The following is a 24060-nucleotide window of genomic DNA, read 5'->3' as shown; positions in this document are numbered from 1 at the left end:
TTAAAAAGACAAACAGACAACAGTGAATACATGATGGCGTGTATATAACGCTGGTTTATTTGACCCCTTGTGTATCTTTAATCAACTGTAGCACTTCCGGATATAATATTTTAGGCGCATCCATAGCTAGTATGAAGTCCACGTGGTCCCAGTCGGGAAACGTTTTCTTCCTGACAATGTTTGGTAAGTGATCCATGAGGAAGGTAACGTCAGTGGGATTAGCCAGCCAATCGTTGTTCCCGGTATACAATGCCACTGGTGTCTTGATATTTTGAATAAAGTACTCCGGTGGTGTTGTCTGAAAAAATAAGATAAACATTTGACCAGTTTTAAAAATCTGAACTACCATATGTAGGGTGATTAACAGGAGTATATAATTATAACAATGGGAATTAATCGTAACAAGGTCAAGTGTACACATCTATGTTTGTAACTAAACTTTTTTAATCGTCTACTAGTTTCTCCTCTAAGGTTGAGGCTTCATCTAGAGGCGAAACTAGTCAACAAATAAAAAAGTTTAGTTACAAACATAGTTGTGGACACTTGAACTTGTTGCAATTAATTCCCAAAGTTGTAATTAATTAGTGGATGTAAATTCTGATGTGTTACTCTCCTACATCAACACGTATTTACCTAAACATGTATATAGGTAATGTGTGTATACAAACGTGTAGTAATTACAGAGGTAACAAGCAATATATACAAACATACAGGTGATATGTTGTGAGCCTCGTATTGAAGGACGTACTCAAGGATGTTCTTTTTAAGTCCTACTTTTATCTGACCATATAAGGCCGTGTACCCAAGGACTGGTCTCGTTTGGTTAGTTTATATCGACGAGGTAGCACTCTAAAGTAAACACGACAAGCGACTTTTGTAAAATGGACAAAATCAAAGGAACAGTGATCCAATATTTACAAAAAAAGGTTTAACTCATAAGGATACCAATAATGATATGGTAGTAATACTAGGGAAATATGCTACAGTGAAAAGGTGGGTGGCGGGATTTGCCGACAGGGCCTTGAGCGTTACCGCTGTCCTGGAAGGCCTGTCAATGTTGCAACCCAAATAATGGTGAACCCACTTTCAGTCAAATAATGACGTCATACATGCAGTGGATGACTTTCTGAACAGCTCTATAAAAGTGGTATTGAAGTCCTTAAACGCCGCTGGCAATAGTGTTTAGAGTCTGAAGGGGATTATGTTGAAAATTATTACAATATGTCCAGCAAAACTCAAATCCTTCATTATGAGGCTTACATCATATCAATCAGCCCTCGTAAGTACATTATGTCGTGGTCGTGCAGGCCAGGAACCTTGCATGCTGGAAATATACGCACAATCCTCTGTACAAGTAACATTCTGAATAAATAATAACATTATGTTATACAGTACATCGTGTACGTCTTCGAGCGCCACTCCAGATAACCTACAGTCGACAGCGTCAAGATACAGACGACAGCGTCAACCTACAGACGACAGCGTCAAGCTACAGACGACAGCGTCAATCTACAGTCGACAGCGTCAAGCTACAGACGACAGCATCAAGCTACAGACGACAGCGTCAAGCTACAGACGACAGCGTCAAGCTACAGTCGACAGCGTCAAGCTACAGTCGACAGAGTCAATCTACAGACGACAGCGTCAAGCTACAGACGACAGCGTCAATCTACAGACGACTAAGTCAAGCTACAGTCGACAGCGTCAATCTACAGACGACTAAGTCAAGCTACAGACGACAGAGTCAATCTACAGACGACTAAGTCAAGCTACAGTCGACAGCGTCAAGCTACAGACGACAGCGTCAATCTACAGACGACAGCGTCAAGCTACAGTCGACAGCGTCAAGCTACAGTCGACAGCGTCAAGCTACAGTCGACAGCGTCAAGCTACAGTCGACTAAGTCAAGCTACAGTCGACAGCGTCAAGCTACAGACGACAGCGTCAATCTACAGTCGACTAAGTCAAGCTACAGTCGACTAAGTCAAGCTACAGACGACAGCGTCAATCTACAGACGACAGCGTCAATCTACAGACGACAGCGTCAAGCTACAGTCGACTAAGTCAAGCTGCAGTCGACTAAGTCAAGCTACAGTCGACTAAGTCAAGCTACAGACGACAGCGTCAAGCTACAGACGACAGTGTCAAGCTACAGACGACAGCGTCAAGCTACAGTCGACTAAGTCAAGCTACAGACGACAGCGTCAAGCTACAGACGACAGCGTCAAGCTACAGTCGACAGCGTCAAGCTACAGACGACAGCGTCAATCTACAGTCGACAGCGTCAAGATACAGTCGACGGGGTCACCATACAGTCGACTAAGTTAAGCTACAGACGACAGCGTCAACCTACCGACGACAGCGTCAACCTACAGACGACAGCGTCAAGCTACAGTCGACAGCGTCAAGATACAGTCGACGGGGTCACCATACAGTCGATGGAGGTCAAGCTACCGTCTACAGGATCAACCTACAATCGACAGTCAACCTATAGTCAACGGGGTCAACCTACTGTCGACAGAGTCAGTTTATAGCCGACGGGGTCAACCTAACAGTTGACGGGGCAGTCTGCATACGACAGGGTCCGCATACAGCTGAATCGACGGTGTCATTGTTCTGAATAGTAACTGTTATCTTCGGTACAGCCATACCCGGTTGTATTTTGCCATATTTAGGACAGGTGAGCCGTAGTCATACTTCTGGTAACGATCCGAATTAACTTCCTGAAAAAAATATACATGAAATCAATTTTCAGCTGTCGTTTCAATGAAGTGCTTTTACTGCAAGTGTATATGCTAGTAAGTGTTAACTGTATGCTAGTAAATAGTTAACACAAATGGCAATTAATTGATCTTATAATGTATAAAACAATAGCCGTCGATTTCATCAATGATTATTTTTTTATAACCAACTTTACCTGGATGTAGTGGGCCATATTCTGGACAGAGGTTCCCTCGGCGGCATGAGCTAGGTACCTTGGTACTCTCGTCTGCAGTGTTACAATAATGACATGCATATAAAACGTTACAATAACCCAATCATTTATAACAGGTACATTTTTGTAGAATAATATTATAGATAAAATATATAGATTGTAATATACGATGGTTTTACATTGCAAATATTTCGAATCACTGGCGAGGTCTAGAATGGCCAAACAGACGCGAAATGCAATTGGATGTTCATTGGTTGGAACATACTCGAACTAATATCCATATTGTATATATTGTATAATGGTACCATTCATTAGATGTCTTTACAAACGTTACACAAAAGGTTAAACATTTCCGATTTCATGAACATGACGAGAAAAGAAAGGCGGCCACCATTAACATCATATTAGTAAATACAAATACAAAGCATGGGAACAGATGTGTTCTTCGGTTCCCTTTTTTTCAACACTTCATGAGTTACATGTACATTGTATTAGACTGTGCTCCTGGACACGGTGATTAATTTGTATGGTCATGCGCTGTTTAGGACCAATACATTACACGGACACGTACCCAGTTGGTCTGCTGGATGTCGAACCCTGTGATACTGGAGGCCACTGAACAGATGAAAGTGATTGGTTGTTCGTTACACACCTTGGCAGCCAGGAAAGTAGCAATGGAGGAGTTCATCATGAAAGACTTCCGGCCGAACACCTCGTACACATCCTGTTAACCACAAGTATAAGTACCGTCCAGTTGACCCGGGATTGTCATCTCAGGTCCTGGTAAATGAACTTTCGTTATTCATAATGTATACAACAATGAGAGCAGATATGGTATTTCGTCAATAAAAGGCTCAGATCTTATCGTTCTTGCAGGTTTGGCCTTACAATTATACCTTCTGTCAACATCGCATGACCAGTAAGATTCTAAACAGTTTCTTGTTTTTGTCATTTCTCTATCTATGTCTCCCCTGACACTGTTCCATTTTGCCTTCGTTTGAGGTCTAGGATAATTGGGCTGTTGAGAAAGACTGCGAGTTCTAACCTCGGGTCGTGACAGAATGAGTCTTTAAATTGTACATGTACTAGTACTTGAAAAGCCATGCTTGACGCTCAGTACGAAAAGGATTCACAAGGGTACTGGCCTATCACGGTGTCAGTATAACGGACCAGGAGAGATGTCTTGTCAGTTTAACATGACGTCTCAGGAAGATGGACCTGGAGTAGGTCTCGCCACAACTCAAATATGTCGATAGGGTGTCAAATAAATTCTATGGATTGTGGCCATTGGCATTGAGAATTGTGATTACAGAGCTTGCTGATATAAAGTATTCCTAAAACATGATTAATTTAAAGCAAAGTTTACGGTTGCCATCTTGGATGGAGAACAAGGGCGAGTATTATAAAGGACTTGGTTACATAGTTTTAATATCTTTAATGATAAAAAGTATACACATCTCACGATAAATGGGACTTGAAAACATGATTATGGACTGATGTTTCAGTAACAAGTTTGTTATATTTGCTAAGTTAATCATAGACACTTTCAAGACAGAGCTTATCAGCCGAGATAGAGTATCACTGTTGGACGGTATACTTACGGAGACATTATGCGTTAGGTCAGCGATAAGCCTCAGTATCCCTTTTATATGTCCCAGCTTTCCAATGGGTGCAAACGCGATGAACAGTTTGATCTTTTTTGCGAAATCGGGATCTTGGCTGAGTTGGGCGAACATGCTCGTGGTACCCTGGGAGTGTCCGACGTAAAACAACTGACAGACATTGGTTACGGTGAGGATGTGGTCAACCACTGCCGGCAAGTCACGTGATGCCATTTCGTCCCAACTATGAACAGACACGTATTGCAGGTTTCTGAAGATTATTTAGCCATTTCTTCAATTAACAACAAATTTGCTAACTTGTACAAGAAATGTTATCTCCAATGACTACCTTATGACACTAAATGTTATCTCCAATGACTACCTTATGACACTAAATGTTATCTCCGATGACTACCTTATGACACTAAGTGTTCTCTCCAATGACTACCTTATGACACTAAATGTTCTCTCCAATGATTACCTTATGACACTAAATGTTCTCTACAATGACTACCTTATGACACTAAATGTTCTCTCCAATGATTACCTTATGACACTAAATGTTCTCTACAATGATTACCTTATGACACTAAATGTTATCTCCAATGATTACCTTATGACACTAAATGTTCTCTCCAATGATTACCTTATGACACTAAATGTTCTCCCCAATGATTACCTTATGACACTAAATGTTCTCACCAATGATTACCTTATGACACTAAATGTTCTCTCCAATGATTACCTTATGACACTAAATGTTATCTCCGATGACTACCTTATGACACTAAATGTTTTCTCAAATGACTACCTTATGATCTCCAATGACTGCCTTATGACACTAAATGTTCTCTCCGATGACTACCTGATGACACTAAATGTTATCTCCAATGACTACCTTATGACACTAAATGTTCTCTCCAATGACTACCTTATGATCTCCAATGACTGCCTTATGACACTAAATGTTATCTCCAATGACTACCTTATGACACTAAATGTTCTCTCCAATGACTACCTGATGACACTAAATGTTCTCTCCAATGATTACCTTATGACACTAAATGTTCTCTCCAATGATTACCTTATGACACTAAATGTTCTCTCCAATGATTACCTTATGACACTAAATGTTCTCACCAATGATTACCTTATGACACTAAATGTTCTCTCCAATGATTACCTTATGACACTAAATGTTATCTCCGATGACTACCTTATGACACTAAATGTTTTCTCAAATGACTACCTTATGATCTCCAATGACTGCCTTATGACACTAAATGTTCTCTCCGATGACTACCTGATGACACTAAATGTTATCTCCAATGACTACCTTATGACACTAAATGTTATCTCCAATGATTACCTTATGACACTAAATGTTCTCTCCAATGACTACCTTATGATCTCCAATGACTGCCTTATGACACTAAATGTTATCTCCAATGACTACCTTATGACACTAAATGTTCTCTCCAATGACTACCTGATGACACTAAATGTTATCTCCAATGATTACCTTATGACACTAAATGTTCTCTCCAATGATTACCTGATGACACTAAATGTTATCTCCAATGACTACCTTATGACACTAAATGTTCTCTCCAATGATTACCTTATGACACTAAATGTTATCTTCAATGACTACCTGATGACACTGAATGTTCTCTTCAATGATTACCTTATGACACTAAATGTTCTCTCCAATGATTACCTGATGACACTAAATGTTATCTTCAATGATTACCTTATGACACTAAATGTTCTCTCCAATGATTACCTGATGACACTAAATGTTATCTCCAATGACTACCTTATGACACTAAATGTTCTCTCCAATGACTACCTTACGACACTAAATGTTATCTCCAATGACTACCTTATGACACTAAATGTTCTCTCCGATGACTACCTTATGATCTCCAATGACTACCTTATGACACTAAATTATCTCTCCAATGACTACCTTATGACACTAAACGTTCTCTCCAATGACTACCTTATGACACTAAATGTTCTCTCCAATGACTACCTTATGACACTAAATGTTCTCTCCAATGATTACCTTATGACACTAAATGTTATCTCCAATGACTACCTTATGACACTAAATGTTCTCTCCAATGACTACCTTATGACACTAAATGTTATCTCCAATGACTACCTTATGACACTAAATGTTTTCTCCGATGATTACCTTATGACACTAAATGGTACCTCCAATGACTACCTTATGACACTAAATGTTATCTCCAATGACTACCTTATGACACTAAATGTTATCTCCAATGACTACCTTATGACACTAAATGTTCTCTACAATGACTACCTTATGACACTAAATGTTCTCTCCAATGATTACCTTATGACACTAAATGTTCTCTCCAATGATTACCTTATGACACTAAATGTTCTCTCCGATGACTACCTTATGACACGAAATGTTCTCTCCAATGACTACCTTATGACACTAAATGTTCTCTCCAATGACTGCCTTATGACACTAAATGTTATCTCCAATTATTACCTTATGACACTAAATGTTATCTCCAATGACTACCTTATGACACTAAATGTTCTCTCCAATGACTACCTTATGACACTAAATGTTATCTCCAATGACTACCTTATGACACTAAATGTTATCTCCAATGACTACCTTATGACACTAAATGTTCTCTACAATGACTACCTTATGACACTAAATGTTCTCTCCAATGATTACCTTATGACACTAAATGTTCTCTCCAATGATTACCTTATGACACTAAACGTTCTCTCCAATGATTACCTGATGACACTAAACGTTCTCTCCAATGACTACCTTATGACACTAAATGTTCTCTCCAATTATTAACCTTATGACACTAAATGTTCTCTCCAATGACTAACTTATGACACTAAATGTTCTCTCCAATGATTACCTTATGACACTAAATGTTCTCTCCGATGACTACCTTATGACACTAAATGTTATCTCCAATGACTACCTTATGACACTAAATGTTATCTCCAATGATTACCTTATGACACTAAACGTTCTCTCCAATGATTACCTTATGACACTAAACGTTTAGTCCAATGACTACCTTATGACACTAAATGTTCTCTCCAATGATTACCTTATGACACTAAATGTTCTCTCCAATGATTACCTTATGACACTAAACGTTCTCTCCAATGACTACCTTATGACACTAAATGTTCCCTCCAATGACTACCTTATGAACCGTTACGATCCAGTTATTATTGATGGTAGTGTTTGTTTGTTTTGGAGGTCTTGCGTTCTCACGCAAAAATATCGTATTCCCATGTTATTTCGTTCGAACGCAATATTACATTCGTTCGAAATATTGCGTGCTAACGCAATACCGCACGCAATGATATTTTGTTGTTGTTGCTGTTGTTGTTAATTGTTGTTGATATTTTTATTTCCATCCCGTCCGTTCTCAGCTACCGTAACATAAAATGTCCCGCAAACAGGAGCATTAAAAAACCCAGTAAATCACTTTGAATTATGAGGTTACATACGATGCTACACAGAAGAAAGAACACGTGTACTAAACTGCATGCACTATTCAGTTTTTTTGTGGGGGGGGGGGGGGGGGTGTTTGTTTCAGCTATTAAGCAATATTAACTGTCTGTACAACATACACACAGGTATTGATTTGTGGTGCCGCACAGTTTCCGATACATGCTAATAGCATGTGCTGTACGCCACCAATATACTCCGTAAGGATAAACCATTGGTATGCATCTGTTACATGGAGAATACAATCAATCTCGAACCGATTTTACCTCCTCGCCATCAATGTTTATGGAGCAATATGACAAATTTGGTCACGCAAATGTAAAAAAAAAAAAAAATGGAAGAGAAACGAATTGTTTTGAGCATTGAAATACTTGGAATGAAAGTTCAATGCATATACGTGCATATACATAATGTATATAGAACGTACCACTCCAGGAAATTATTTCATATGATCATGCTATATACCTGACTGTTTTCTACAAAACTTACATTGAAGTTTATAAAAACAATCCAACAATAACGGTCTAGATCCGGAAAGTAAATTCTTTAAGTAGACACAAGTGCCAAATGCTTGTCCGCTACAACAGTAGCTACCCTTCCCTAACTCCCTCGCACACATCTTACACTGGAATCCCATAATGCACATGAAATTGAATGCACGTAAATTGAAACGTGCCATAACTCGGTAAAGTCAATATGTGAAGTTGGTATGAAGCACACTCTACCTCCAGGCCCAGAACTCGTCCTGTGTCGTGTTATAGTATATATTTCCCAACCCGTATACGTTTCCCGCTGCTGTTTGCTAACCACACGTCCATTCCGTGATCAGCCAGTATGAACGGGAGGCTGCCATCGACTCCATTCTCAACGAACGAGTCGGACCCGGCGTTTAAGCCATGTTGAAACAGAACTACTGGTCTATTGGCAGCTACAAATTTAAAGTAAAGCGACATGATATCGCGAGCTGATGCTAATATACTGGTGAATCGTGCGACAATATAACTTATCTTCATACAATAATACAATATACAATGTATTGGTATTTAGATACACGACAAATCAATTATTACAATCAGCAGTTATACATCTCGAAATGAGTGAAAGGAACAAAACTGCCCGTACAGCCTACAGCGGTACACCATACCTGGTTTGTTCGACTGTCGTCCACGTGGAATACGATGCGTCTCGAGGATGAATCCGTCCTTGGTCGTCACATTGTGGATCTCAACAGGGTAACCATTGTAGCGTATCATCTCCGGCTAGAAATTGAGTACTGGGGTATTGAGAAATTTGAGTAGGGTATTCATAAGGTTAAATAGGGTATCCATAAGGTTAAATAGGGTATTGAGAAGGTTGAGTAGGGTATTGAGAAGGTTGAGTAGGGTTTTGAGAAGGTTGAGTGGGGTATTGAGAAGGTTGAGTGGGGTATTGAGAAGGTTGAGTAGGGTATTGAGAAGGTTGAGTAGGGCATTGAGAAGGTTGAGTGGGGTATTGAGAAGGTTGAGTAGGGTATTGAAAAGGTTGAGTAAGGTATTGAGAAGGTTGAGTATGGTATTGAGAAGGTTGAGTAGGATATTGAGAAGGTTGAGTAAGGTATTGAGAAGGTTGAGTAGGGGTATTGAGAAGGTTGAGTAGGGTATTGAGAAGGTTGAGTATGGTATTGAGAAGGTTGAGTGGGGTATTGAGAAGGTTGAGTATGGTTTTGAGAAGGTTGAGTATGGTTTTGAGAAGGTTGAGTAGGGTATTGAGAAGGTTGAGTAGGGAATTAGGAAGGTTGAGTAAGGTATTGAGAAGGTTGAGTGGGGTATTGAGAAGGTTGAGTAGGGTATTGAGAAGGTTGAGTAGGGTATTGAGAAGGTTGAGTGGGGTATTGAGAAGGTTGAGTAGGGTATTGAGAAGGTTGAGTAGGGTGTTGAGAAGGTTGAGTAGGGTATTGAGAAGGTTGAGTAGGGCATTGAGAAGGTTGAGTAGGGCATTGGGAAGGTTGAGTGGGGTATTGAGAAGGTTGAGTGGGGTATTGAGAAGGTTGAGTAAGGTATTGAGAAGGTTGAGTGGGGTATTGAGAAGATTGAGTAGGGTATTCAGAAGGTTAAGTAGGGTACTCATAAGGTTAAGTAGGGTATTCAGAAGGTTAGTAGGGTATTCAGAAGGTTTAGTAGGGTATTCAGAGGGATGAGTAGGGTATTGAGAAGGTTGAGTAGGGTATTCAGAAGGTTTAGTAGGGTATTCATAAGGTTAAGTAGGGTATTCAGAATGTTAAGTAGGGTATTGAGAAGGTTGAGTAGGGTATTCAGAAGGTTGGGTAGGGTATTCAGAAGGTAAAGTAGGGAATTCAGAAGGTTGAGTAGGGTATTCAGAAGGTTAATTAGGGTATTCAGAAGGTTGAGTAGGGTATTCAGAAGGTTGAGTAGGGTATTCAGAAGGTTGAATAGGGTATTCAGAAGGTTCAGTAGGGTATTCAGACAGCTGGGTAAGGTATAAAGAAGGTTGAGTAAGGTATTCAGTAGGTTGAGTAGGGTATTCAGACAGCTGGGTAAGGTATACAGTAGGTTGAGTAGGGTATTCAGACAGCTGGGTAAGGTATACAGTAGGTTGAGTAGGGTATTCAGTAGGTTGAGTAGGGTATTCAGCAGGATGAGTAGGGTATTCAGACAGCTGGGTAAGGTATACAGTAAGTCGAGTAGGGTATTCAGACAGCTGGGTAAGGTATACAGTAGGTTGAGTAGGGTATTCAGACAGCTGGGTAAGGTATACAGTAGGTTGAGTAGGGTATTCAGACAGCTGGGTAAGGTATACAGTAAGTCGAGTAGGGTATTCAGACAGCTGGGTAAGGTATACAGTAGGTTGAGTAGGGTATTCAGACAGCTGGGTAAGGTATACAGTAGGTTGAGTAGGGTATTCAGACAGCTGGGTAAGTTATACAGTAGGTTGAGTAGGGTATTCAGACAGTTGGGTAAGGTATACAGTAGGTTGAGTAGGGTATACAGTAGGTTGAGTAGGGTATTCAGACAGCTGGGTAAGGTATACAGTAGGTTGAGTAGGGTATTCAGACAGCTGGGTAAGGTATACAGTAGGATGAGTAGGGTATTCAGACAGCTGGGTAAGGTATACAGTAGGTTGAGTAGGGTATTCAGAAGGCTTAGTAGATTGAATAGAGCATTTAAACGGTTGAGTTGGCTATGCAGAAGGTTGAATCGGGTAAACAGGCGGTTGGATAGGGTATACAGACGGCTGAATACAAGTAAGTAGGGTATTACGATAGTTTAGTAGATTATTACGACGGCTGAGTAGGGTTTTACGATGGTTTAGTAGATTATTACGACGGCTAAGTAGGGTATTACGATGGTTTAGTAGATTATAACGACGTCTGAGTAGAGTATTACGATGGTTTAGTAGATTATTACGACGGCTGAGTAGGGTATTACGATGGTTTAGTAGATTATTACGACGTCTGAGTAGAGTATTACGATGGTTTAGTAGATTATTACGACGGCTGAGTAGGGTATTACGATGGTTTAGTAGATTATTACGACGGCTAAGTAGGGTATTACGACGGTTTAGTAGATTATTACGACTGCTGAGTAGGGTATTACGACGGTTTAGTAGATTATTACGACGGCTAAGTAGGGTATTACGACGGTTTAGTAGATTATTACGACGGCTGAGTAGGGTATTACGATGGTTAAGTAGATTATTACGACGGCTGAGTATGGTATTACGATGGTTTAGTAGATTATTACGACGTCTGAGTAGGGTATTACGATGGTTAAGTAGATTATTACGACGGCTGAGTATGGTATTACGATGGTTTAGTAGATTATTACGACGGCTGAGTAGGGTATTACGATGGTTTAGTAGATTATTACGAAGGCTGAGTAGGGTATTACGATGGTTTAGTAGAGTATTACGACGTCTGAGTAGGGTATTACGACGGTTTAGTAGATTATTACGACGGTTGAGTTGGGTATCACGATGGTTTAGTAGAATATTACGACGGCTGAGTAGGGTATTACGACGGTTTAGTAGATTATTACGACGGGTGAGTAGAGTATTACGATGGTTTAGTAGATTATTACGACTGCTGAGTAGGGTATTACGATGGTTTAGTAGATTATTACGACGGCTGAGTAGGGTATTACGATGGTTTAGTAGATTATTACGACGGGTGAGTAGAGTATTACGATGGTTTAGTAGATTATTACGACGTCTGAGTAGGGTATTACGATGGTTTAGTAGATTATTACGACGTCTGAGTAGGGTATTACGATGGTTTAGTAGATTATTACGACGTCTGAGTAGGGTATTACGATGGTTTAGTAGATTATTACGACGTCTGAGTAGGGTATTACGATGGTTTAGTAGATTATTACGATGACTGAGTAGGGTATTACGATGGTTTAGTAGATTATTACGATGACTGAGTAGGGTATTACGATGGTTTAGTAGATTATTACGACGTCTGAGTAGGGTATTACGATGGTTTAGTAGATTATTACGATGACTGAGTAGGGTATTACGACGGCTGAGTAGGGTATTACGATGGTTTAGTAGATTATTACGACGTCTGAGTAGGGTATTACGATGGTTTAGTAGATTATTACGACGTCTGAGTAGGGTATTACGATGGTTTAGTAGATTATTACGATGACTGAGTAGAGTATTACGACGGCTGAGTAGGGTATTACGATGGTTTAGTAGATTATTACGACGGCTCAGTAGGGTATTACGATGGTTTAGTAGGGTATTACGATGACTGAGTAGGGTATAACGATGGTTTAGTAGATTATTACGAAGGCTGAGTAGGGTATTACGATGGTTTAGTAGATTATTACGACGTCTGAGTAGGGTATTACGATGGTTAAGTAGAGTATTACGACGGCTGAGTAGGGTATTACGATGGTTTAGTAGATTATTACGACGGCTGTGTAGGGTATTACTATGGTTTAGTAGATTATTACGACGTCTGAGTAGGGTATTACGATGGTTTAGTAGATTATTACGACGTCTGAGTAGGGTATTACGATGGTTTAGTAGATTATTACGACGTCTGAGTAGGGTATTACGATGGTTTAGTAGATTATTACGATGACTGAGTAGGGTATTACGATGGTTTAGTAGGGTATTACGATGACTGAGTAGGGTATTACGATGGTTTAGTAGATTATTACGACTGCTGAGTAGGGTATTACGATGGTTTAGTAGGGTATTACGATGACTGAGTAGGGTATTACGATGGTTTAGTAGATTATTACGACGGCTGAGTAGGGTATTACGATGGTTTAGTAGATTATTACGACGGGTGAGTAGGGTATTACGATGGTTTAGTAGATTATTACGACGTCTGAGTAGAGTATTACGATGGTTTAGTAGATTATTACGACGTCTGAGTAGGGTATTACGATGGTTTAGTAGATTATTACGATGTCTGAGTAGAGTATTACGATGGTTTAGTAGATTATTACGACTGCTGAGTAGGGTATTACGATAGTTTAGTAGATTATTACGACGGGTGAGTAGAGTATTACGATGGTTTAGTAGATTATTACGACGTCTGAGTAGGCAATTCAGCCGAGTAAGGTTACGACTCTCGTAATTAAAGTGATACTGACGATTGTTTTCCGACAACTCATTGTTAGATTACCGTTAATGCTTACCTTCCGATGTTCAACATACAAAAAGCGCATTTCTCGCGCAATATTGAAGGTGAAAGAAATTTTCATACGTTTTTGCATTACACTTAGTTGTATCAAGAGGAAATATCGTAGATAATTTGCATTTAACCTCCCTCAAAATGACCCTGGCTGTTCACGGGGCGATAAACCCATACAAAGTTAACGTCACTATGAGTCTGTTGTGTGGAGTTAACTATTCGCTGGGTATTTCTATTGTCAAAACAGTATGTTGGTGTCTTAACATCAAACTAGAAGGGAAAAAATGACAATCCTTACCGCCCTCATATAGATTTGGGGGTCGACGTACTTCGGCAACACAAGTCGCGCGACTATACTAAAAATCCACAATAACAACCAATATTCCATGCTGGTTAGTGAATGTGGCAGGTGTCCATGCGTACATATATCTCTGGGATATATGTTATACACGGCATGTGAAGCCAAGATAAAGGGCGATGATAAAGAATGGAAGTGTATGACTGTGCCTGTTTACGAAAAAAAGTGAAATATTGTTCATATATGTATGATTCAGTACAAAAGAATAAAAGAAGTTCCTACATATCGGGTATGGCTAATCCGTCACTAACTATGTTAGTGTTTCAATATGTAGGGGTTAGCTAATCCATTACTTACTAGGTTAGTGTTTCAATATGTGAAGATAAGCTAATCCATTACTTACTAGGTTAGTGTTTCAATATGTAGGGGTAAGCTAATCCATTACTTACTAGGTTAGTGTTCCCGTATGTCGGGGTTAGCTAATCCATACTTACTAGGTTAGTGTTCCCGTATGTCGGGGTTAGCTAATCCATACTTACTAGGTTAGTGTTCCCGTATGTCGGGGTTAGCTAATCCTTACTTACTAGGTTAGTGTTCCCGTATGTCGGGGTTAGCTAATCCATACTTACTAGGTTAGTATTCCAATATATCGGGATTAGCTAATCCTTACTTACTAGGTTAGTGTTCCAATATATCGGGATTAGCTAATCCTTACTTACTAGGTTAGTATTCCAATATATCGGGATTAGCTAATCCTTACTTACTAGGTTAGTATTCCAATATATCGGGATTAGCTAATCCATACTTACTAGGTTAGTGTTCCCGTATGTCGGGGTTAGCTAATCCTTACTTTCTAGGTTGGTGTTTCGGTATGTCGGGGTTAGCTAATCCATACTTACTAGGTTAGTGTTCCCGTATGTCGGGGTTAGCTAATCCATACTTACTAGGTTAGTATTCCAATATATCGGGATTAGCTAATCCATACTTACTAGGTTAGTGTTCCCGTATGTCGGGGTTAGCTAATCCATACTTACTAGGTTAGTGTTCCCGTATGTCGGGGTTAGCTAATCCATACTTACTAGGTTGGTGTTTCGGTATATCGGGGCTAGCTAATCCTTACTTACTAGGTTAGTGTTTCGGTATATCGGGGCTAGCTAATCCTTACTTACTAGGTTAGTGTTCCCGTATGTCGGGGTTAGCTAATCCTTGCTTACTAGGAAAGTGTTCCCGTATTTCGGGGTTAGCTAATCCATACTTACTAGGTTAGTGTTCCCGTATGTCGGGGTTAGCTAATCCTTACTTACTAGGTTAGTATTCCAATATATCGGGATTAGCTAATCCATACTTACTAGGTTAGTGTTCCCGTATATCGGGGCTAGCTAATCCATACTTACTAGGTTAGTGTTCCCGTATGTCGGGGTTAGCTAATCCATTTCTTACTAGGTTAGTGTTCCCGTATGTCGGGGTTAGCTAATCCATTTCTTACTAGGTTAGTGTTCCCGTATGTCGGGGTTAGCTAATCCATACTTACTAGGTTAGTGTTCCCGTATGTCGGGGTTAGCTAATCCATACTTACTAGGTTAGTGTTCCCGTATGTAGAGGTTAGCTAATCCATACTTACTAGGTTAGTGTTCCCGTATATCGGGGTTAGCTAATCCATACTTACTAGGTTAGTGTTCCCGTATGTCGGGGTTAGCTAATCCTTATTTACTAGGTTAGTGTTCCCGTATGTCGGGGTTAGCTAATCCATACTTACTAGGTTAGTGTTCCCGTATATCAGGGTTAGCTAATCCATACTTACTAGGTTAGTGTTCCCGTATGTCGGGGTTAGCTAATCCTTACTTACTAGGTTAGTGTTCCCGTATATCAGGGTTAGCTAATCCATACTTACTAGGTAAGTGTTCCCGTATGTCGGGGTTAGCTAATCCATACTTACTAGGTTAGTGTTCCCGTATGCCAGGGTTAGCTAATCCATACTTACTAGGTTAGTGTTCCCGTATGTCGGGGTTAGCTAATCCATACTTACTAGGTTAGTGTTCCCGTATGCCAGGGTTAGCTAATCCATACTTACTAGGTTAGTGTTCCCGTATGTCGGGGTTAGCTAATCCATACTTACTAGGTTAGTGTTCCCGTATGTAGGGGTTAGCTAATCCATACTTACTAGGTTAGTGTTCCCGTATGTCAGGGTTAGCTAATCCATACTTACTAGGTTAGTGTTCCCGTATGTCGGGGTTAGGTAATCCATTACTTACTAGGTTAGTGTTCCCGTATGTCGGGGTTAGCTAATCCATTACTTACTAGGTTAGTGTTCCCGTATGTCGGGGTTAGCTAATCCATACTTACTAGGTTAGTGTTCCGGTATATCGGGGTTAGCTAATCCATACTTACTAGGTTAGTGTTCCCGTATGTCGGGGTTAGCTAATCCATACTTACTAGGTTAGTGTTCCGTATGTCAGGGTTAGCTAATCCATTACTTACTAGGTTAGTGTTCCCGTATGTCGGGGTTAGCTAATCCATTACTTACTAGGTTAGTGTTCCGTATGTCGGGGTTAGCTAATCCATTACTTACTAGGTTAGTGTTCCCGTATGTCGGGGTTAGCTAATCCATTACTTACTAGGTTAGTGTTTCAATATGTAGGTGTTAGCTAATCCATTACTTACTAGGTTAGTGTTCCCGTATGTCGGGGTTAGCTAATCCATTACTTACTACATGTAGGTTAGTGTTCCTGTATATCGGGGTTAGCTAATCCATTACTTACTAGGTTAGTGTTCCCGTATGTCTGGGTTAGCTAATCCATTACTTACTAGGAAAGTGTTCCAATATTTGAAGATTAGTTAACCCATTACTTACTAGGTTAGTATTTCAATATATCGGGATTAGCTAATCCATACTTACTAGGTAAGTGTTCCCGTATGTCGAGTTTAGCGAATCCATACTTAGCAATAGCAGTTTACGGCCTTTTATAAGGGTATATTCGCTTCTTGGCCTCCAATGAAAATTAATTTCAGCGCATGTACTCCTTGGTATCTTACTAGGCTAGTGTTCTTAAAGATCGGAATTCGAGTATGCAGAAGTCACGTGTCGGATATAAGTTAATCTAATTTGTTTGTAAACTTTAAGTTTGTCTGTCCATTATTGGCGTCTTTAGCATACAATCACCTTGATTAAGTTTTTATTCTTTATTAGATATCTTAAACCATACAGTATGACATTTTTCATTACTGAATGCATATTTTCTTCATTGTCATTTAGTGTTAGTTTTACCTCGGCACGACAGGTGCTGTCGGTATGAGGTAGGGACAGTTTTATACATTATATTCCTTTATTTAGTTTGCTGGAACGCTGACCGATTCTGTCATGCCTTGGTTACACTGGTCACATGTACTTGGCCCAAAATTCCAAACTACGGCCCATAAGTATCATAGTAATACGGCCCATATGTATCATAGTATCACGGCCCATATGTATCATAGTATTACAGCCCATATGTATCATAGTATTACAGCCCATATGTATCATAGTATCATGGCCCATAAGTATCATAGTAATACGGCCCATATGTATCATAGTATCACGGCCCATATGTATCATAGTATCATGGCCCATATGTATCATAGTATCACGGCCCATATGTATCATAGTATCACGGCCCATATGTATCATAGTATCACGGCCCATATGTATCATAGTATCACGGCCCATATGTATCATAGTATCACGGCCCATAAGTCTCATAGTATCACGGCCCATATGTATCATAGTATCACGGCCCATAAGTCTCATAGTATCACGGCCCATATGTATCATAGTATTACAGCCCATATGTATCATAGTATCACGGCCCATATGTATCATAGTATTACAGCCCATATGTATCATAGAATCACGGCCCATAAGTATCATAGTATTACAGCCCATATGTATCATAGTATCACGGCCCATATGTATCATAGTATTACAGCCCATATGTATCATAGTATCACGGCCCATATGTATCATAGTATCACGGCCCATATGTATCATAGTATCAATGGCCCATATGTATCATAGTACCACGGCCCATATGTATCATAGTATCACGGCCCATATGTATCATAGTATCACGGCCCATATGTATCATAGTATCACGGCCCATATGTATCATAGTATCACGGCCCATATGTATCATAGTATCACGGCCCATATGTATCATAGTATCACGGCCCATAAGTATCATAGTATTACAGCCCATATGTATCATAGTATCACGGCCCATATGTATCATAGTATTACAGCCCATATGTATCATAGTATCACGGCCCATATGTATCATAGTATCACGGCCCATATGTATCATAGTATCACGGCCCATAAGTATCATAGTATTACAGCCCATATGTATCATAGTATCACGGCCCATATGTATCATAGTATTACAGCCCATATGTATCATAGTATCACGGCCCATATGTATCATAGTATTACAGCCCATATGTATCATAGAATCACGGCCCATAAGTATCATAGTATTACAGCCCATATGTATCATAGTATCACGGCCCATATGTATCATAGTATTACAGCCCATATGTATCATAGTATCACGGCCCATATGTATCATAGTATCACGGCCCATATGTATCATAGTATCAACGGCCCATATGTATCATAGTACCACGGCCCATATGTATCATAGTATCACGGCCCATATGTATCATAGTATCACGGCCCATATGTATCATAGTATCACGGCCCATATGTATCATAGTATGACGGCCCATATGTATCATAGTATGACGGCCCATATGTATCATAGTATCACGGCCCATATGTATCATAGTATTACAGCCCATATGTATCATAGTATCACGGCCCATAAGTCTCATAGTATCACGGCCCATATGTATCATAGTATCACGGCCCATATGTATCATAGTATCACGGCCCATATGTATCATAGTATCACGGCCCATATGTATCATAGTATCACGACCCATATGTAGCATAGTATCACGGCCCATATGTATCATAGTATCACGGCCCATATGTATCATAGTATCACGACCCATATGTATCATAGTATCACGGCCCATATGTATCATAGTATCACGGCCCATATGTATCATAGTATCACGACCCATATGTATCATAGTATCACGGCCCATATGTATCATAGTATCACGACCCATATGTATCATAGTATCACGGCCCATATGTATCATAGTATTACAGCCCATATGTATCATAGTATCACGGCCCATATGTATCATAGTATCACGGCCCATATGTATCATAGTATCACGGCCCATATGTATCATAGTATCACGGCCCATGTGTATCATAGTATCACGGCCCATATGTATCATAGTATCAAAGGCACTGTGTTGTTTCAACATTCAGCAACTTGGTTACCAAATGCCATTTACGTTGTTTTTAGTATGGATTGCCATTCTTTCGTTCCTCCTCTCTCTTGGTCGTGTACATCGCAGGTTTATTCCCTCCAGAATCACCCATTTCACCCTCTAGGAGGATATCATGTCCACGTCCATATAATCCGCTGAATATCTAGGACATCATGTCCGTGTCATTCTGTGTGTATATAGGACACCATGTCCATGTCATTCTGTGTGTATATAGGACATCATGTCCATGTCATTCTGTGTGTATATAGGACACCATGTCCATGTCATTCTGTGTGTATATAGGACATCATGTCCATGTCATTCTGTGTGTATATAGGGCATCATGTCCATGTCATTCTGTGTGTATATAGGACATCATGTCCCTCTCATTCTGTAGGTATATAGAGCATCATGTCCATGTCATTCTGTGGGTATATTGGACATCATGTCCATGTCATTATGTGGGTATATAGGACATCATGTCCATGTCATTGTGTGTGCATATAGGACATCATGTCCGTGTCATTCTGTGTGTATATAGGACATCATGTCCGTGTTCTTCTGTGTGTATATAGGACATCATGTCCGTGTCATTCTGTGTGTATATAGGACATCATGTCCGTGTCATTCTGTGTGTATATAGGACATCATGTCCGTGTCATTCTGTGTGTATATAGGACATCATGTCCGTGTCATTCTGTGGGTATATAGGACATCATGTCCATGTCATTCTGTGTGTATATAGAACATCATGTCCATGTCATTCTGTGTGTATATAGAACATCATGAACTTTAAATATTCAATACATAGACCCTTGTGTTTTTCCACATTTGAACAAATAAACCGCCTGAATGCATAACGCTTGTTCAGCAAGAATGGCTTTACCTTTAAGGTAAGTTTGGGATAACCATGGATTAAACATTTACTTTTGACAGATGAACAAAAACCAATTTGGATCTCAAAATGTCACCTTGCTTTCCTCAAACCAAATTAGAAGTCTACTTAAACATTCTTTCAATTGCCTTTTGATTTTTTATTTGCGATTCTAAGAACATGTTTATCCGATTTAAGATTTGACTCTTTTTAAAAAGAGTTGTGACTTATCAAATGAGAACCCAAGAGAAATCAGCCCTCCTGGCCAGTGGGTTTATTTTTGTGCACTCTGATAAAACGAAAAGCACACCAAAGATTGTGAATGATGACCTAGTGCTGTCGTGGTTTGTTGACTTAAGACACTTTATGTCTGAAACAAGAGATCCCAGAGGGATATTGGCGCCCACCATTGAATGATCTTGATAGGTTCCATTTCAGAAAGATCCCTTTAGTACTTTGTAAGAAATAGCGACAACAAACTTCAATTGTCAAAATCCAAGATGGCTGCCTGTCAGCCATATTGTTTTCCAACTGGTCCTAAAATGCAATATGCATAACTAGGGACTATGGGAAACCTACATATGAAATTTGAAAAAGATCCCTTCACTACATTCTGAGAAATAGTGATAACAAACTTCAATTGTCAAAATCCAAGATGACTGCCTGTCGGCCATGTTGTTTTCCGATTGATCCCAAAAATATATATGCATAACTAGGCACCAAGGGGAACCTACATATGAAATTTGAGAAAGATCCCTTCAGTACTTTCTAAGAAATAGGTATAACAAACTTCAATTATCAAAAGAGATCCCAGAGAGATATTGGCGCCCACCATTGAATGATCTTTATAGGTTCCATGTCAGATTTATCTTTTCTCTATTTTCCCTTCCTCTTACTAATCTGTGTAATTTGAGAAACATCCCTCCAGTACTTTTCAAACAAGGGGAACTTATATATGAAATTTGAGATTTAGCGATAATGGCCGTCTGTCGACAATGTTTTCAGATTGGTCCAAAAATGCAATATGACAGACCAAGGGGAACCTACCTATGAAATTTGAGAAAGATCCCTTTCAGTACCTTCTGTAAAATAGTGATAGCAAACTTCAGACTGGTCCCAAAATGAAATATGTATAACTAGGGACCAAGGGCAATCTATACATCAAATTTCAGAAAAAGCGATAACAAACTTCAATTGTCAAAATCCAAGATGGCTGCCTGTCGGCCATGTTGTTATCCGAATGGTCCCAAAATGAAATATGCACAACTAGGGACCAAGGGCAACCTATATATCAAATTTCAGAAAGATCCCTTCAATTCTTTCTAAGAAATAGCGATAACAAACTTCAATTGTCAAAATCCAAGATGGCTGCCTGTCGGCTAGTTGTTATCCGAATGGTCCCAAAATGAAATATGAACAACTAGGGACCAAGGGCAACCTATAAATCAAATTTCAGAAAGATCCCTTCAATTCTTTCTAAGAAATAGCGATAACAAACTTCAATTGTCAAAATCCAAGATGGCTGTTTGTCGGCCATGTTGTTATCCAATTGGTCCCAAAATGCACTATGCATAACTAGGCACCAAGGACAACCTACATATGAAATTTGAGAAAGATCCCTTCAGCACTTTCTCAGAAATAGTGGTAACAAACTTCAATTGTCAAAATACAAGAGGCCCAATGGGCCTGTATCGCTCACCTGGCTCTACAGCAACTTTGAAGTTGATTGAGGTCATTTCTACAGATACTATGCTGATAATCATAGTAAGCTAGGTTTATTCATATTAATAAATTTTCTAGTCCTTCATTCCAGCATTTTATTGGCCTAATATCTGGTCTAGGAGGCTCTTGGCTATCGCAAAATTATTTTTTACAGATTTAAGCCGATTTCACCCCTGTGACCTTAAATGTAGGTCAAGGGTCATTCATTTGAACAAACTTTGTAGCCCTTCACCCAAGCATGCTACAGGCCCAATATCAAGTCCCTGGGCCTCTTGGTTATTAAGAAGAAGTCATTTGAAGAATATAGCCTATTTGACCAATGTGACCTTGAATGAAGGTCAAGGTCATTTATTTGAACAAACTTGGTAGTCCTTCACCCCAGCAAGCTACAGGCTCAATATCAAGTCCCTGGGCCTCTTGCTTATTGAGAAGAAGTTGTTTGAAGAATATAGCCCATTTGACCCATGTGACCTTGAATGAAGGTCACAGTCATTTATTTGAACAAACTTTGCAGCCCTTTACCCTAGCATGCTACAGGCCAAATATCAAGTCCCTGGGCCTCTTGGTTATTGAGAAGAAGTCGTTTGAAGATTATAGCCTATTTGACCCATGTGACCTTGAATGAAGGTCAACGTCATTTATTTGAACAAACTTAGTAGCCCTTCACCCCAGCATACTACAGGCCCAATATCAAGTCCCTGGGCCTCTTGGTTATTGAGAAGAAGTGGTTTGAAGATTATAGCCTATTTGACAAATGTGACCTTGAATGAAGGTCAAGGTCATTTATTTGAACAAACTTTGTAGCCCTTCACCCCAGCATGCTACAGGCCCAATACCAAGTCCCTGGGCATCTTGGTTATTGAGAAGAAGTTGTTTGAATATTATAGCCTATTTGACCCATGTGACCTTGAATGAAGGTCAAGGTCATTTATTTGAACAAACTTGGTAGTCCTTCACCCCAGCAAGCTACAGGCTCAATATCAAGTCCCTTGGCCTCTTGGTTATTGAGAAGAAGTCGTTTGAAGATTATAGCCTATTTGACCCATGTGACCTTGAATGAAGGTCACAGTTTATTTATTTTAACAAACTTAGTAGCCCTTCATCGCAGCATGCTACAGACCCAATATCAAGTCCCTGGACCTCTTGGTTATTGAGAAGAAGTCGTTTGAAGATTATAGCCTATTTGACCAATGTGACCTTGAATGAAGGTCACAGTTTATTTATTTGAACAAACTTGGTAGTCCTTCACCCCAGCAAGCTACAGGCTCAATATCAAGTCCCTTGGCCTCTTGGTTATTGAGAAGAAGTCGTTTGAAGATTATAGCCTATTTGACCCATGTGACCTTGAATGAAGGTCACAGTTTATTTATTTTAACAAACTTAGTAGCCCTTCATCCCAGCATGCTACAGACCCAATATCAAGTCCCTGGACCTCTTGGTTATTGAGAAGAAGTCGTTTGAAGATTATAGCCTATTTGACCAATGTGACCTTGAATGAAGGTCAAGGTCATTTATTTGAACAAACTTTGTAGCCCTTCACCCAAGCATACTACAGGCCCAATATCAAGTCCCTGGGCCTCTTGGGTTATTGAGAAGAAGTCGTTTGAAGATTATAGCCTATTTGACAAATGTGACCTTGAATGAAGGTCAAGGTCATTTATTTGAACAAACTTGGTAGCCCCTCACCCCAGCATGCTACAGGCCCAATATCAAGTCCCTGGGCCTCTTGGTTATTGAGAAGTTGTTTGAAGATTATAGCCTATTTGACCAATGTGACCTTGAATGAAGGTCAAGGTCATTTATTTGAACAAACTTTGTAGCCCTTCACCCAAACATGCTACAGGCCCAATATCAAGTTCCTGGGCCTCTTGGTTATTGAGAAGAAGTCGTTTGAAGATTATAGCCTATTTGACCAGTGTGACCTTGAATGAAGGTCAAGGTCATTTATTTTAACAAACTTGGTAGTCCTTCACCCCAGCAAGCTACAGGCTCAATATCAAGTCCCTGGGCCTCTTGGTTATTGAGAAGAAGTCGTTTGAAGATTATAGCCTATTTGACCC

The 24060-nt window shown here is 39.8% G+C and overlaps 1 protein-coding gene across 1 annotated transcript; it reads right to left on the bottom strand.

The window, feature by feature from the left end:
- Positions 1-27: 27 nt before the first annotated feature.
- LOC117334371 (gastric triacylglycerol lipase-like) lies at positions 28-14138 on the bottom strand. The gene is made up of 8 exons (XM_033893996.1): positions 14023-14138; positions 9219-9333; positions 8831-9002; positions 4537-4780; positions 3507-3659; positions 2918-2989; positions 2652-2723; positions 28-298 (listed from the first exon to the last, which is right to left on the bottom strand). Exons 1-8 carry the CDS (start codon positions 14110-14112, stop codon positions 56-58), a joined length of 1161 nt encoding a protein of 386 aa, XP_033749887.1. The 5' UTR covers positions 14113-14138; the 3' UTR covers positions 28-55.
- Positions 14139-24060: the final 9922 nt, after the last annotated feature.

This window comes from Pecten maximus, chromosome 1 (assembly GCF_902652985.1).
Source record: "Pecten maximus chromosome 1, xPecMax1.1, whole genome shotgun sequence".
NCBI classification, from domain to species: Eukaryota; Metazoa; Mollusca; class Bivalvia; order Pectinida; family Pectinidae; genus Pecten; species Pecten maximus.
Note: the sequence above shows the minus strand (reverse complement) of the source record. Positions and strands in the feature narration are given on the sequence as shown.